Source organism: Elgaria multicarinata, chromosome 4, assembly GCF_023053635.1.
Source record: "Elgaria multicarinata webbii isolate HBS135686 ecotype San Diego chromosome 4, rElgMul1.1.pri, whole genome shotgun sequence".
Classification (NCBI taxonomy): Eukaryota; Metazoa; Chordata; class Lepidosauria; order Squamata; family Anguidae; genus Elgaria; species Elgaria multicarinata.
The window spans coordinates 86,523,182-86,541,307 of record NC_086174.1 but is presented as its reverse complement, the minus strand read 5'-3'; the positions used below and the strand labels follow the sequence as shown (position 1 = coordinate 86,541,307).

At 39.3% G+C, this 18,126-nt stretch overlaps 1 protein-coding gene across 1 annotated transcript in view; it reads right to left on the bottom strand.

The window, feature by feature from the left end:
* Window positions 1–276: 276 nt before the first annotated feature.
* TRDN (triadin) overlaps window positions 277–18,126 on the bottom strand; it is a 239,051-nt gene continuing 221,201 nt past the window's right edge. Inside the window, exons 36-41 of the mRNA XM_063125451.1 lie at window positions 13,684–13,710; window positions 12,823–12,861; window positions 12,375–12,425; window positions 10,107–10,151; window positions 8,408–8,437; window positions 277–938 (exon numbers count right to left, since the gene is read on the bottom strand). Of these exons, the coding sequence (XP_062981521.1) occupies window positions 790–938; window positions 8,408–8,437; window positions 10,107–10,151; window positions 12,375–12,425; window positions 12,823–12,861; window positions 13,684–13,710 (341 nt within the window). The 3' untranslated portion in view covers window positions 277–789. The remainder of the gene's footprint in view (window positions 939–8,407; window positions 8,438–10,106; window positions 10,152–12,374; window positions 12,426–12,822; window positions 12,862–13,683; window positions 13,711–18,126) is intronic.

The following is an 18,126-nucleotide window of genomic DNA, read 5'->3' as shown; positions in this document are numbered from 1 at the left end:
AATATGTTGAACCTCTTTTGGCCTGAGGGCCGAATTCCATTTCAGCAGTGGGTGAAGCCAAAGACAAAACGGGTAGGACAAAAATACAAAAAGTAACTAACAGCATACTTTAACTTAAAGCTCTTACTGCTGGCAACATTTCAGCCTTCTAAGATGGGGAAAAAACTGCACAGATGCCGAGAAACAACACAACAATTGTTGTCGGTCAGGTGGAAAGGGCCCTCTTTCCCCCAGGCAAAAGGGGAGCACGGCCATCTAGACAACCCTGGAGGGGGGCTTTGCCTCTTGCTCTGAAGTTCTGTATCTCTGACCCAACTGAATGCTAACACAGATTCCAAGTAATGTCAAAAATTATGATTCTTGTTCTTCAGTGATTTAGAGTGGGACATTTGTCCTTAAGCTGATTACACAGAAAATGGTTTTCATTCCAACAAGGCTTGAAAAAACACAAACAAATCAGAAAGAGCATAAGAAGAAAAAAAATGAAAAAAAAAATAAAATAAACGCACAAATGTACGAACACCAACACACAAATTTACTTCCAGTCAAGTACTATTTCAGCATCGTGCTTTCCTTCAGGAAAGGGTTACTTGGATAATCTCTCAAACCCTGTTGTATCTCCCCCTCTCCTTATCTCGTCTGCTCTGGTGATGACCAGACAACCTTCTCAAGTGCATGTGATCTATTGGATCACATTTCTATTATCACAAGTGCCAATGGATTCCACATGACCCTCTTTTGAGAGCATAAAGTGCAAAATTGTCATAATGTTGCAGGTGTGACGTGACTCTATTGTTTTGGTGTCTTGATTTTGTGCCCAGAAGTCTTTGACTGTCCAGCTTTCCCTTTGGAGCCTTGAGCTGGAGTAACAGGGTATTGTTGTGATGTATACCCATTGTATCCATTTACGAAGACGCACTGATAGTAGCGGACAGGATCTGGGAGGAAAGAAGTAAAAAGAATGGTCAAACACTTAGCTGTACTCGCTGTTGCATTATTGAGGCAGCCAACTGAGCAAGCATCAAATTTACCAAAGTGTAGATTGTCAGTTGGTTCTAGCCAATGGTAGTCCTACTTAGAGCAGACCCATTGAAATGAATGGGAGAAGTTTAACATTGGATATGGCTCATTGTCAATTTAATTATATATCACCCTTCCATATATTTTTATGCTCGGATTGTTCCCCTAAAACCTATAACTTTATCAGGATTGGCTCTTTCCCTCATAGAGCTCCATCAGGTGGGGAGAAATCACACTAGCCTCCTGTGGCTTCTCCGCCCCTGCTTTCGTTGCTCAATATTTCCTCTTTCTCTTAGGAAGAGGAAAGAGGAAGTAAAAAGTGCACATGACCCATTCGGGGGTCATCTTTATCATGCTGCTTCTCCTGCACACAGCAGGCGATAGCAGCAACTTCCATGTTGGAAGTTTATAAGTGGACTTATTGGGATGTTTTTTTGTGGTGTGATGGTTAGAAGGGGCAGGAGGCAGGGGACGTTTTGAGAGGGACTCTCAAAAATCCGTGAGTGACCAGCAACAAGCATCCAATAAAATGCTCGTCTGATGGAGCTCTAAGTCAGGCCTGGTACCAGCATGCAGCATACTCAAGCAAATGCTGCCCCACCCCTCATCCCACACACACATCCCGGGTATTTGTTGAGGTCGACTTGACAAATCTAATAAAATTATAACCTGGATATGAGATGGCCTTTCAAATCAAATCTGAAATTGAATGCCACACATTACAGTCCTTTTATTAACAGAAATAACAAACAGTAAGAAAAGATGCCAGTTACAAATTCACATTTCTCTTTCTTAGTTGTGCTTATTTCAGAGTATCCCTCTGGAAAAAAGAAGTGTAGTTAATGTAAACTTCCTTTGTATAAGTAAATAGAAAATGAAACTAATACTTGCATTTCTAGTTCAACGATAGAAGAAAAGGCAAAAAATGGTACATGGGAATAAAATATGGGACACGGAATCAAGTTACAGGTTTTGCCCATTTGCATTATTTATTCATTCATTCAGTTGTTTGATTGATTGATTTATACTCCACCTTTCTACCAAAAAACAGCACTCAAAACTATTTAAAATAGATTAAGGGAACAGATCCCTATCTCCACCAGACAGCATCTGGGAGACATAGCCAGGAAACCGTGCTCCCCGTCCTTACCCTTGACCTCTCATAGCTGGAGCAGAGAGAACTGTGCCTGCTACCTTTCCGCACTTACAATATGGAACATTGAGATGGAGAAATGGGGCATTCCTGGGGGCAGGGAGGGGAGGAGGCCCTTTTTCTATTGTCACCCCAGCCTCCTTCCCTGAACTCTCTACTAGATGGGTGAAATGGCTCATCTAGATAAAATGCAGAGAGGGAGGTGTGAGACATCTGATGTGTCCAACATCTGGATGCATGTAGTTGGTGTACTACCTCAGCTGTGAAACCCATTCCTGGCCACCACTGAGATCTGGGCATCTAGATTCTGGGCTAAGTCCAAGCTCACACCCAAACTGTGCGCCACACTAAAACTGTGCCCTCAAGGAGAGTGTAACCCCATCCAGCACAAGTTAAATCCCTACACGTGTTTGCTTCTAGGTACAGTTCCGAACGCTATAGACTAGGTTAGCTCTCCAGATGTTTTTGCCTACAACTCCCATGACCCCTCACTATTGACTGTGCTGGCTAGGATGATAGAAGTTGTAGGCCAAAACAAGTTTCCCACCCCTGGACAAGAGGCTATACAGTTATAAAGGTTTCAAAAGCCTAGGTTCAACTTATTTGAGCAAGTATTTTCTGCCATATGGGCCATATGGGCCTCTTGCAATCATTGGATGGGGGCCTAATATGTGATGTGTTTTCCTCACTTAGAAAGTACAATCTGCATGATTTTTAGGTTTGTGTTTATTTGTTTTTTAATATGTGTGTGTGTGTGTGTGTGTGTAATATATCATCTGATGCCATTTAACATATGGATTTTTAAATTATTTTTAAAAAACTTCATTTGATTATATTTGGATAATATTTGGTTAGTTATTTATATTCAGCAGGGTTGAATCAAGTATGGCCCTATGGTAGATAGCAGAAGGCCACAGGAATCAATGCAGATGTTTTACAGTTCTTCAGTTCCCAATTCTAGTTGCTGATGACAGGACTGCACTTGAAAACTTTTTTTAAAAAAGAAAGATGTTTGATAGGCACAACATAACACCAATGTCTACTGTCTGTCTGTCTATCCCTGTCTCTCTCTCTCAACACACACACACACACACACACACACGCAGAGAGAGAGAGAGAGAGAGAGAGAGAGAGAGAGAGAGAGAGAGAGAGAGAGAGAGAGAGAGAGAGAGAATTAATTCCCATATGTGCACATATGGGAATTATCCAATGCTGTCATAGTGCTAGTGTTAATTATGCCATGCACTGAGTTGCAGTGATTTGCCACCACATTTTGGTGGCAAACTATAATTTCCCCCCCTTTGCCCAGCAAGTCCTAATGACATTGTCATAACACTGGTTTATGCTATTACAGTGGCAGCATTGGTTGCTGCCTTGTACTTGATACTTTTCCAGACATGAAAAAAGAGGAGGTAACTGTACCTGAGCACAAAATATATTATCAAAGCAGCCCTGAACCTTTATTAAACCAATTAAATGCTTGCTCTTATGGGAACTACTTTTTCTTGAACACATTTTTGATGTTGGCTGTCTTGTTTGATGCTTCAAAGTAATTTTTATCTGCCTACGAAGGACTGTTAAAAAAAATCCCACTAAGTCACGGATGTTGACCTGAATATAAAAAGCTGTTATTTTGCTAATTAGAAATAACTCAATGCAATTCCATCATGGGCAAAACATATAATGAGTTATGCCTGTGTGTCAGAAGCAGGTCGCCAGACAGACATCTTTCATCAAAGCAAAGTAGCTTGGCAGAAATGGCACTGCAGATGGGGTTTCATTAGGAGAGTATGCGGAAAAGCAGAACCACTATTTATTATTTTAAATTTAACTGATCAACTGAAAACTGGATCAAAATTATTATTTTGATTAAGTCAGTTTTCTAGCAAAACAAACTTTTTTTTTTTTTAAAGAACACCTAGTGATGGCAGAAAAAACTCTCTGGACCTCTGCCTTATGCCTGGGATATGAGGTAGCCCAGCTGGCAGAAGGAAGGTGTTCACCCAATATTATCTCCTCCTTGAGCTCTTCAAATGGTGGACAGAGGAGGCATCTGCACAAAAGGAAGTGGATCAAGAACAGAGGACATTAACTCTTCTTCTTCTTCTTCTTCTTCTTCTTCTTCTTCTTCTTCTTCTTCTTCTTCTTCTTCTTCTTCTTCTTCTTCTTCTAGGAAATGACTGGCAGATTTTAAAAAGCTAGTATTTTGTATTTTGGTATTCTGAAGCCTATGAACTCTAGAAGGTGTGCTACACATTGCACCCACCATGGATATGCCACTGAAAAATCGGTATAGCCATCACACTTTCCCACTTCTTATTTATCTTCTGTACTACCCAATAGCTGAAGCTCTCTGGGTGGTTTACAACAATTCATAAAATAATAACTTTAAAGAACGTGTGGCATCTGATGCAGTGTCATGGAGGGTGCAGTGCTATGGAGATAGGGATCAGCCTCCAAAATCAGAAGCCTCGACTCTTCAATGCAGGGTAGATGGAGTATGGAGATGATCCTCACTTCTGTGCTCCAGCTGCCCTTCATTTTTGGCTAAATAGGCGATTTCTTCTGTCTAGCCAGGAAACTTGGAGTGGGAGCTGTGTAAAGCAATTTCCATGGTTTCCTCTCTCCCCAGTTTATGAGTGCAGAGATGTAGCCAGCACGATGAGAACCATGCTGGCTATGAGGGGGCAGGGAGGGAGCAGGGAGTGTGGTTTCTGGGCTCCAAGGTTGAAGCCCTGGTTCTGAGCTCAGATTCCAGAAACTAAAAAAATCCTGTGCCCTTCTAAACAGTGTCTAGTGGCCATATGATTGTAACTTGGAAGTCTTCCTTCTCTACACCTGTTCCCTCCATCGTTGCCTTCCAGTAGCAAACTGTAAGGGTAGGTGGTTCTCACTGTGCTGTTATATTATACTCATTCATAAGTATTGGACTATATCCACTGCCACATAAATGGGATTTTCCTGTCCTCTGACCCTAATATTTATTCCAGAGGGTCCCCTAACCCTCCAGAGCAGTTGGGGGTGGGGAGCTGCAGGGAGAAGGGAATCTTCTTTTCTGGCAGAAGTTATTCTTTCAGTGGATGAACACAATTGGATTTCATCCATTATATTCCAGGTTGTCCTCCTGCATAGACCAACAGGCAGCATGAGGGTATGTTTTGACTCCTAAGTGGAATACTAGTCCCACCCCAAAAAGATTGTAAATTTTATGTGTAAAACAGGCTCATTGAACATACAGTGCGACATGCATCATTGAAAGAGATCTTAATACACTACACTGGTTATTGCTCACTGGTCCTACAGGAGTTATTGCTCATTTATTGCTCACTGGTTTCACAGGAGTAACAAAACAAAAAAAAGTCTGCTTCCTTTAGGAAATTGTTGTCATATTCCACAATGTTAGGGGGGAAGAGGAGGAAGTGTTACTATGCATGTACCCAAAAGAAAGGGAAACAAGGTTCCTAGTTGATTCATCCATCCGAGTGGCACTCCCTAGGAATGTCAGTGTCACAACTTTACTAGAAACAGAAAAAGCCACCCATTTTGAAGAAACCCCTTTATCCTCTTTTCTATCTAGAATGTGCAATGAAAGAAACACATCTCTAATAGAAACTGATGGCTTGTAATTGAAGCACAGTATCTTATGACATTATGCTGGCAGGGATTTTGCTTAGGTTTGGCTCGCGGATGGCTGGCTAATGCTGCAGAAGCAGCCCCCGTAACTGCGGTTCGTCAGACTATGGTTATATAAGGCTTTCTCTGTTCTCTGAAAGAAAGGCAGGGAGCATTAGGCACTTCTGTTCGGAGCATGCAGGAGGGCAGTTCTTAATTTTGTGCTGTTTACATGAGGATCATGTTCAATGAACACACCAATGAACACACCGCATAAAGTGGCCATCCTTTTGCAGCTTGACTGTGTGAATCAAGCCTTAGAACATATAGCCAAGATGATTAATTCCTCATAAAGAAAGGTTTGAGGCACTACAATGTTATGTTTCCTTCCCCCCCCCTTTTTTGCTTTTTTAAGCAAATTAACTGAATGGTTCACAAAGCAAGTTATCCCCCAAGATAAACTTTCCCAATGAACATTGCTCTCCACTAGTGGCTAGACTCTAGCTGGTAAAGTCAACCTACAAGGCCAATGTAATACACTAAACATCTGAACAGAAACAGAACTATGCCGCTGTCAACACTGCCTTCCAAGCTGTGTGATATATGTGTGTGTAGGACCAACCCTTGTGGCTCCTTCGCACACATGTTCCTAGAATTTTATGGGATTACACCATGGGGAAGTGATTCCCACACTGTTCTGGTGGAAAGTGAAGAGGGCTAAATGCACGTGAAAACATTCATACAAACGCAGAGAGAAGCAGTTGCTTTCCACTGTTTTCACTAATCCATAGAGTGCTGCTGTTCTCCTTTGCAAATAGGCCAAATGCCAATATATAATGTTTTCCCACAACCAGAAACATTTCCACTTCTCCCCTTTTAAATAATAAAGGAACCACAACGATTCTGAGCTGCAGTCAAATTTTTGAAGGAGTCCAAAAGGAAACAAAACTGTACACTCTCTACACAAAGTTATCCCCAGATAATTGGACTAAAGCAAGTCCCACTAATTTTCTGGGACTGTAGCCTATAAGGTTATTTGTATAATCATTAATCCCAACATCTATTTGGAATGAGAAATATTACTAGCCTTAAAGTGTTTATGTATGGCCTGTTTTCCAAAAGTATTAAAAGTGTCTTCTAAATAATGCTGCTGCACTAATTAGCACAAGTTCCTTGAGTGCTTCTACATGAGGAATCCAGTGTATATAACAGCCTTCCCTCAACTTCAGATGTTTTGGATTCAACTGCCATCAACCCCAACCAGCCTGGACAATGGGCAGGAATGTTGAGAGTTGTAGTCCAAAATATCAGGAGAGCACAAAGTTGGGGAAGACTGGTGTATGATATATGTATATGGAATTTATAGCTATAGGTCCCCCCTGGTTTCCTCCCTACTGTATTTTGCCTCGCTTTTTAATTTTAATTTTTTGTTTTGTTTTACTTTTTAAAGTTTTTACTCCCCTTTACTATTCAAAAAAGATATGAATGAATGAAATTCTAATCATTTCAAATCAATTAAAATTTCATCACTGGGTTGTACTGCACCATTCAGATGTTATCTTTCAAATCTCTTCTTTGTAGCTTGGGGCAAAATCCAACAAGGTGCTTATGCCCCTGCCAATTCTTTTCTGCCCTGCCAATTCCCTTCCGGAATTGGTGGGTCCCACTGATTGTATTATTCAAATGGGACCTAATGCTTACATAAGGGAAATTTAGCACTTCTTGGGGAAGACCCAAAATGTCAAGAAACACTTCTTTCTGGATGGAGGCAAGTTGGTGAAGCTGCCTTATGCAAGCTCCGCCAATCTTCTTTCCAGGAACGAACATTTAGGCTCCTTTTGGGTTGCAATAAATAGCCATTGGACAAGCAACGGGCGCTGCTTATTCAACACACTTGTAAGAGAAGAAGAGAATTGGCAGGGGTGTTGGATTCTACCTTTAGAATCCTTACTTTTGCCTTGAACTACTCATTGAAATGAATGTAACTCAAACATTCTTAACCCAGTAGTATAAACATTTTACACACCAATAACAGAAAAAGAAATAATACATTACATGAAGATTTGTGGGTTTTCCAGCAATATAATCATTTTCACATTCAATTACCTGTGTCTTCCATTAAAGTTGTTTCTGTTGGCTTACGTTTTCAGTTGTAGCTGCTTTTAATCCACTCATCTGAGCAGCAAAATTTAGGAATTTTATTCCAAATAACTGCAGTCTTACTGGAAAACTAGACTAAATGCAAATATCTGTTGTACTGAAATAGACCCACATGAAAATCACAGTGTCTAGAATTGTCCATTATTCCTCCTGTGCTTGTGTCAAACCCCCACTCCTCAAAAACAACAACCAAATCCCTTTTTGATTCCAGTTTAACATTTCTTTTTTACAGCATCACAGCATCAGAAATAGTACATTTTATTTAAGGTTTTGTCTTAAAAATATATAATGTTTTCCCAAAGGCTGGTTTTCAAGGGCAAATGTTTCATTCTTTTTCAATCTGACAGAATGAATAACAGTATTTTTGATACCCAAGTTACGTTTTGTACAATACTGACAAGCACTATATGTCACCTGAGAATCAAAGTAATTTGCAATGTCTTTACCCTAAGCAGAACTTACTTGCTGTTTTGGCAGCTTTTGAAATCTTATCTGTAAGGAAAGAAAGCCGAATGTCAGAGAGACAACTTGAAAGGCAACTGAATAACTTGCTACTAACAGCCCCTCTCTATGCTTATTAATGCAGGTTTTGATTAAGTTAATTCAGTTGAGTTTGTGAAGTTGATGAGCAGTGATCAAGCAATGAACAACTTTGCCCTTGAACAACTTCTTTGATAATATGATTGGAAAATGTCTCTTTACACAGGCAAACATCTAAGAAGCCATACTGTTATCTACCAATGTGGGTGCAAAGGGTAAATGTATTTGAAAATGATGAGCTGCAGCAAGATGCACAGCTATTCTCACAACAAAGACTCTTCTTCCTTGGTGTATAATAATTCATCTTTCCCTGGGGTATGGCTTTCCTTATTAAAATAAAGACCAAGTTATTCTGTTCTACAACTATGCAGCAAATGTTACTGAAATATCATTTATTCAATTTGATGTTGAAATATGGATTTAAAAATGTGCACACACCATTAAATATGATTTCAACATAATTAAGATTTAGATTACAATATCAGACATTTGTCTACTGCAGCCTTTCCCAGCCTGCCAGATGTTTTGGGCTATACCTCCCATCATTCCTGACCATTGGCCATGCTGTCTGGGACCGATAGGAGTTGAAGACCAAAACATCTGTAGGGCACCAGGTTCAGGAAGGCTGGTCTACCTAATGCTTCTGTTCAAGTCAAGTGCTCAACACTACGATAGGCAGCAGGGCACATAAAATCGTCATGTATGGGAAGCGATTGGCTCCTGCCAATAAGATATAATGGAATCCATGGACTTGCACTCTAAACAGCATCAGCAGTGTGCTTTCATAAGAGAAAATAATAGATATAAGAGAAAATTAGGCACATTTTCCATATAAATTTGATTTGGTGATTAAAATCCAGCAGGACATAAAGAATTTGTATGTTTCCAGCATGATGATATAAAACTTCAGTTGACAGACTTGGTCAATAATATTGGGTGAATCAAGATGACCAGTAAAGATAATCATCAGTAGCAACTTGTGCAGATAATCACTTCGAAAGCTAGTCAGCTGTATAGTGCTGCGAAGTATTAACAAAGATTATCAAATTTTGCATCTGAGCAGCAATCTGGTAAAGTAGGGGAGTGGTGATTTCTAATTGCCAGGACTGTAAAGGTGACGAGCATTCCAAACAGGTCCTTACACACTGTGGAAAGTTACAACTTGGGAAATGGTCATGTATGATATCCCTTGACCCAAATCAACAAAAAGTTAGTTGTACCTCATTTTACCATTGATTTTACTATTTATTTCAATGGGACTTTAGTTATGGCTAACTTGTTTAAACCCCCATCATGAATAATTAATAATAGATCCTATTAATTTCCATTGGATGTAAGGAGAACTAATTTTCTTTGGGCTGGTGCCTCTAAATGTTAAGGACACAGATGCAATTCAAGAATTTCAGTGGCCATATAAACTATCCATGCTTATTCAACTCCTAACTTGGGCAGTGCACAGGTAGGCATTCGGACCAGTTGATTTGGGAAACTTATTACTGGTTTAAAGCGCTTTATCACAGTTTTAAAGCGCTTTAAAGCAGTTAAAGCGCTTTATAACTGTTATAAAGTGCTTTAAAGCAGTAGTGTAGATCCGGCCTTAGAGCAAGTAACCATTGATTACCTGTTGTCACATTGTGATGGTGGTGAGTTTCTTTCACTGCTGGAACTGTTAAGCAAAATAGGCAGATTGAATTAACTTAGGTTCTAAAGGGCAATTTATCATTAAAACACACAAATAACTACTTTGAAATAATAATAATAATAATAATAATAATAATAATAATAATAATAATAATAATAATATCTTAATCTCAGTCAATGTTTGGGGTGAAATGTATCTCAGCAGTTGCTTATTTTTTAACACTTTTGTTAAAAAAAAGCTTCTACTGCTCCATGCTATAGTTTTACTGAGCCATAATGAGGTATGAATTCTCATGCCCCCACTCTACCAATCCAATGAAAAATCTATAGTTTTTATTCTTGCAATTTTCAGGGTCAATGCAATGCTGATTTGCAGATGCAAGTGTGGTCAAAATCGTTGCAAAAACAGAATGAATAAGTGTTGCTCAACATGAACTCTGTAACTAGAGTTATGAAAAGAAAAACAAAATGGATTTGCTGGGTCACAAGGAAGGTTCTAACTGAGAAAATAAATAAATATCTGTGCGGTCAATTAGAGCTCCCCCCCCCCACAGTTCTTGTAGGTGTTATGTACTAGATTGTGAAATATTATTGACCCAGATGACCCTTTTGCAACCATGTTGTTTTACTGAAAAAGGAAAGATCTCAGTGATAGGTGTAATTTTTTAAACAGTCATGCATAATACCATCCCCACCTGTTTTATTTTTATGTTTTTTTCTTGTAGTACATTTGACCTCAAACCAAATAGACGCCATATCTTTTTCTTTCCACCAAGGGTTAAAACATGAACATGTCCAGGTGAACTCTTAAAATACTTGGATCAGTGGAATTAGGCATCTAACTGAATGATGAACTAAAATCAAAACACATACAATGACATTCATCTGTGAATCTGGTTGCAGATAAAAGGACCCACTCTGATATTTCACAAGAAATTATGAAACCAACCGTGTTCCAATATAGATAGTTAGTGTCTTTCAATTAGATTTGGGCCCAAGTGTCATGAATCAACATTGTATTTTTTACCAGGTCAAATCTTTTGTTGAATACATATGCAAATTACATACAGATCCTAGATATCTAACACTAGTCAGAAGGAAATGCATAACATTACTGTGTAGATAAATGGGATACAAATCTTATAGGCAGATAGATTAACTTTTAAGGTTTCAAAGAGTGCAAAGTTGACAACTCAGGGAAACCTAAGATGTGGTGCTTTAGATGTGAAGCAGTATACAAATGTTGTATGTAAAAAAACCCCAAATAAATATCCATCAATATCTGTCCCTATGGACAAGATTATTCTGTATTATATAATAACAAGTAAGTCCTATTAAGTGAAGGTCCTTTCCAATGTTAATTAAAAGTTTCCTGTTTGTAGGTCTTACTTCCTGAAGATCTGGGCTGTAAGATTAGTGACGAAGAGCCATAACATCATGTTTTGAATTCAACCTGGGTTAGCTTTTGGAATATCACAATAAAGTCTGCAAAGAACCAGTTTAGTCTGAATTCAGTGTGTTCTGATGGCATGGATACGACTCTCTGAGCATGGCTTGATCTAACTGCATATGAAATACGCTCTATTAACTGAGGGCTATTTTATATATTACACTTTTCCTACACAAAGAGAACCCCAGTCTAACAAAAAGCATGTACACCATCATGTGCATATAGCACAAGGATTCTTTTTTGCTAAGAGAATGCAGGTTGGGCACCAACATGCACAGTAGCTGCATAATTTTGATATACACAATACAGGGAACACTTTGGCTGCACTTAATATTTTGATGGTGTACACCACAAAAAGAGTGGTCCTCTAGATGTTGCTGTACTGCAACTCCCATAATCTGTAGCCAGCAAGGAGCAAGGATGATGGGAGATGAAATCCAAAACATCTAGAGTGATAGACATTCCCCATCCTGGTACACACACTTTGCTCTACATAGACATTTTCTCCATGCAGTTTTAAAAAATGTACAAAATGTTCCTGATACTTAACATCTCCAGTATGATGAAAAGAAATATTAGAATGTAGCCAAATAATTCCTCTAAGTACAGATAGCATAGAAATTGATGTGATTTAGCCATCTTATGTATGGCAATTTCTAAAGCAATTTCTAAAATTGCTTTATAGAAAAGCTAAGCAAATCTGATTATTCCACGTTATTCCAGACATTTGTTGTACTTCTACGAAATATGAACTCTTGATTTATGGCTTGCAAGGTTTTATAGACTTCCTTATATTACCTTTGGCTTTGGATTTTTCTTTTTTCAAATCTTTCTTCTCCTGTGTTTTTCCTGCATAGATCAAGAAGAGGAAAATCAGGACCAATGGGTACTCACTCCACCAATAGAAAAGACACTTCTGGTGAGTGGACATAGGTGTCTGTCTGCCAGTAGAATGGACACTGGTGGTAAAACATTTCCCCTCCCTCCTGTAGCCCTCCACTGGATGCCCCAAATCTGGAGGATTTAAGGGAACCTCCAGAAAAGATGTGAGGGTGCTCCAGGGGGAGGAGGAGAAGGGAAGCTCCCATTGCACAAGCAGAAGTCCCAGTATGCTCAACTTACATATTGAAAAGCAAATTACATAATGCCACACTCTTAATATTTTGGTAGTGGGGTAATTTTCTTTTATAGCAAATTAACAATACGGTAACCTTAGGCATGGCTTTTAAAGAAAAGATATCCTTACCATCCTTTTCCTTCAAAGGCTTTCCTGCTTTTTTCTTGTCTAGAAAGATTTCCAAAGCATTGGGATTAAACTTTAGCAGCCTTAGATATTTGAAGATTCGGTTTCGAAAACACGTGGAAGAAACACATGCCTTGTTTCACTCCCTCAGCAGCAGCAAAGGTGAATGTGGCCAGAAGCAGAGCAGCTACTCTAGCTGCACACTCATTATATAGACTTCCATTGAGTCGTATCTCAGACATTTGGATATACACAGTATGTCTTTTTCAGCAACCCCTTTTTTCAGGCCTCCAAGAATAGAGTCAATCAGCTGTGACTTCACAGAAGAAGACAGACTGAAATTAACTAAGGTGCAGTGCTCCAGGCGTTTCTGCCTTTCCAATATTCCCTGTTGAGAACAGCAGCCACTATCAGCAGTCTGCCTTAGAACTGTTCATCTCTCTCTCCCCTCCCCTCCCCTCGCCCAGTTATGATCCAGCTCACTTGACCACAGCTTCATTCAATGTCTTCCAGCACAAAAGCTATCTGCTCAGCAGTGAGCAGGCCAGCACTAATCACCCCAACCTAGATCACCTTCCCAGGCAGTAATAATAATCCAATCCTATGCATGTTTACTCAGATGCAAATCTCACTGATTTCAAAGGGACTTTCTTCCATGTAAGCGATTTACGATTGCAGCAATCTTGGTAAAAAAATAAGCAGTGGGAATAGAAGGCCAAAGCCAAGGCCAAATTAATCAGTTTTCATGGAGCTTAGTGGATATGCCAGTTTATATGAGCAGAAGATCTGAGTACCTTAGGCTCCATCAGTTTTTCACATTGAATTATCGTTGTTGATAAACATTTTATATTTAATAATATTTACCTGCTACTGTGATTTCAGCTGATGGTTCTTTGGTGGTGGGAAAGTGGGGAGGAACAAAGAATTAGAAAAAGAGGAAGAGAAGTAAGCAGTATATCTTAATAATTGCATACCTTGACAGTTTTGTCAGGTTTTCAAAGCGTCGTGTACACAATATATCAGTTTGGAAATGAACAAAGACTTTTGTTAGGTGCATGTATAAAAACATCACGCCTGAAAGATAAACCCTACACTTTGAATTATTACAAGCCAGCACACAGCATTATCTCGCAATTGTCACAGTTGTGCCAATCAAAACCTTTTAGACAAGCAGAAATTGAATGAGGAATTTCAGAAAGCATAGACATTTTCTAATGAGAATTTCCAATTTTTTCATTTTTCTTCAAGCTAACAAAATTTTAAAACTTACCATCTAATCATCCATTATTCTATGCCTTCTATTTTGACAAACTACAGAAGATGTAATTGTTAAATTGCTGAGAGCAACTAGGCAGAGTTTCTGCTGGGCCAAAGTAAGGAGAGCAGGCAAGTGAAGATGGAACTTAAATTAGAAGAAAAGAAGGTGTGGGGAAGATATAATGGTCCTATGTGATAGGAAGATGGAGGGAATTAGTAGATTTAGCCTGACATTCCTGACCTGTGGGTTATTTCTGGGCTCTTTGCATTCTGTCAGACTAGCAGAAACATTTGAAATGTTAGTTACAGCACCATGTGGCAAGCAATTCCATGGTGGTGGAGTGGAATTTTGGTATGAAAATGGGAGAGAGAAGTTTCAATCTCCCGGCCTCAGAGCACCATGGTCCCAATCCAAATCGGACTGTGCATGCTTACACCAAAGCAAATTATCCAGCTATGCATGATTTGAAGAAAGTTTAGTTTGATCCAGAGCCGTGTCTTTCTTGTGTGCTTATATTACTCTGTAAAGCATCACTCATATAGATGCTGCTGTATATAAATATAACAATTTATTTAGGGAGGAGACAAAGCTTGATGGCAGAGTACACGCTTTGCGTGCCGAATATTACAGGGTCAAACCCTGGCATCTCCAATTAGAAAGGATTTCAGTTAGTGGGACTGGAAAACCCCTGCTAGTCAATGTTTTAATTGTACATGTTTTAATCTTGTAAACCGCCTTGAGTTCCAGTACTGGAAAAAGGCGGAATATTATTATTATTATTATTATTATTATTATTATTATTATTATTATTATTATTATTATTTGCAACCACACTGGCCCAGCTGATAAGAGGTTGCAACCGATGTGACCTGCAGATTGAGTGTCATCATGAAAAAGCAGCTCTCAGCTGCATCTGTGTGAGGGCCAAAATGTAAGAAGTGGTATGAGAGGAGGATGGAAAGACACCAACAGACCAGGGGGAGCTTTACCTCCTGCGCCACCAGTGTTTTGTGCCTTTGACCAGCCAATCAGACCAGGTTCTATAGGCTGCCAAACTGGCTGTTCATCTGCAGGTGATCATCTGTTAGCCTGAAGGTGATCATCTGCCCTTGCAGCCCAAAGGAGAGGATACAGGCCCCAGAAAACTCTTAGTTCTAGGCTGATCTGGCAGTCTGAGCAAGTTGTCTCATTAGTTTCATACATGCCCTGCTCTGCCCCACCTCATCTATCCAATCCAGTATCAGACCTCCAGCTTGTCCATGATTATGTCTTCTGTCTGGTCCAATTTATTTATTTATTTATTTATTTATTTATTTATTTATTTATTTATTTAACTTATATACTGGCCCCATAGCCAGAGTTCTCTGGGCGGTTTACAGAAATTCTAAAACTGAGATAAAAACAAGTATACAAAATTTAAAATTTTAAAACACAGAACATACACACATAAAGCATTAAAAACCATTAAAAAAAACTAAACATGTGGGTGATTAAGATGTGCTGCCATATGCCTGGGCAAAGAGGAAAGTCTTAACCTGGCGCCGGAAAGATAGCAGCGTTGGCGCCAGGCGAGCCTCGTCAGGGAGATCGTTCCACAGTCTGGGGGGCACCACCAAAAAGGCCCTGTCCCTCATTGCCACACTCTGAGCCTCTCTTGGAGTAGGCACCCAGAGGAGGACCTTAGATGTTGAACGTAGTGACCGGGTATATTCACGTCGGGAGAGGCATTCCGTCAGGTATTGTGGTCCCAAGCCGTGTAAGGCTTTATAGGTCAAAACCAGCACCTTGAATTGGGCTCGGAAACATACAGGCAGCCAGTGCAAGCAGACCAGAGCAGGTGTTATATGGTCGAAACTTCTGGTTCCTGAAATCAATCTGGCCGCTACATTTTGCTCGAGCTGCAGCTTCCAAACCATCTTACAGATGGCCCCCAAAAAGAAAATGCATCACCAAAGAAGAGGACAGGAATTTCCATAAAATGCGGACATGCTAATTTATATGTATGGATGCAAATGTAGAAACAATTACTACAACTTAAAAGAGAAACACAATCAGTCTCACCATAGTGGGGAAGACTATGGCCTGGAGACCTGTGTGGCTGCTCAGTCTGTAGTTCTGGAGTTAACCGTTGATGGTAAGCTTCATGGTCCCAGATCTCCCTTTTTACGGTTCTTTATTGTTAAATCTTTCTTGGGGCTTTCAAATATAGGGCTGCTCATTGTAAAATAGGGCACATGGCCACTTGACCTGCCAACCTTAGCCCCCTATAAAGCTGAGAGTCAGGGAAGCCTCCAGAACAGTATGGGATGTGGCATGGGGACTGGTCATGAGCAGGAGAACTAAGTGGAAATTGGCAGGACAGGACCTTGTGTAAACAGAACTGTCCCTGTTAGCACGAGACCATGTTTGGATCCACACCTATGTAAATTATGGGAATGTAACTTATGGGTCAACCTTCTCACTCGAACTATTTCTTCCTATGCTATAGTAAGGCATTTTGCCTTGGTTCGTAACACATTTCCCACACAATGGAAGACCTTCATCTTCATCACCTTCGTGTTCATTGGGGAAAACGTAATCTATTGCTGGGTTGTTCAAATGTTACATCCAAAATATTCCTAACATCAGCAACAAGATCTTTATGATAATGGGATAATTGCTGTTTCATTAGAGGGGGGTAGAATCCTCCTGTTTTAGGCATCGAGTCGTAACATAAATTCCTTTAACACAATCAGTATGTATTACCAATTCTTCTAAAGTGAATGAAGCCTCCGATGTTGCAAAATGATCAAATCCTACCACTGGCAATTAATTAAAGATAAATGGAAATAGGATGATTTACTAATTACATTTTTTTAAAAAAAATACAGCGCCAATTAATTTCCTTCATTGCTATTATCATCTACATGTAGATAATTTAGGGCTTCCTTTAAGTGTATTGTTAATATCTTTGCATGATCTAGCACAAAGATTACACAGAGATTATTAATTCAAAATTAATTAACTTAATCCATTTGGAATTTCCATGCTGTCTAGGAATGTCTGTTGTTAAGCCACAAGATGCTTGTGCCTATCAGCCTTGTATTGCATTCAGTCCAGAACAGTGTAAATTGAATTCTTGTGAAATTGCACTCTTTCAGTTCTTGGTGTACCTCATTCCATGAGAAGCAAAAGTTTAGATTAAGCTATACAAATATTAGTTGTGATACCAGTGAATATAAAACTAAGAACTTATAATCATATGCAATGTGCTCCTCCTAGGATAAGTCAGAAAAAAAGTATGCATTTTTGGTGCATTGAAAATATGAAAGTAAATTCTGCTGGGGAGAACCATTTTTTACTGTTATAATGCATGCTTTCCCCCTCTCCTGTACTGCCTGATGCATCACCAAGGGTTGTATCTAATGTTAATCCAATTTATAATAGACCCATTGAAATAAATGTGATTTAAGTTAGACTAAGATTGTTAGACTAGACTACAAACAACCTCAAGTGATGGTATGGCCGTGATGGGTTCAGAGAGAATCAAATTTGTTTTGCTGCACGACAGAGACTGTAGGATTTAAAGAATCATGTAACGGTACTACTATGCTGTTTAAACCAACATGCAGACAGACTGCTGCTACCTGCTGGCAGCCTTAGGAATGGCAGAGCAACACTTGCAGGGATTTGGCAGGAAGCCCATTGACAACCACAGTAATTTTCATCAGTCATTCTGCTCTCAGTATTTAAGCACTTATTTTGCTGCAAACGGAAACCTGACCACAGTAATTCCCTAATGGGTACACACTGTTTCTTAAAACATGGCGGTCTGCATAAATCATAAAAAGATATGCCTTTTGCAGCTTTTCCTATCTCTCCAAACCCACTTTTATGCTCTTCATAATTTTAATTTTTGTGATCCGCCCAGAGAGCTTCAGCTATTGGACGGTATAAAAATGTAATAAATAAAATAAAACAAATTAATTACATTGCAATGTGACCAGTTCTTACTGTTTTACTTAATATTAATTTCTGGAAGGGAACAGGAAATTATATGTATTACATGG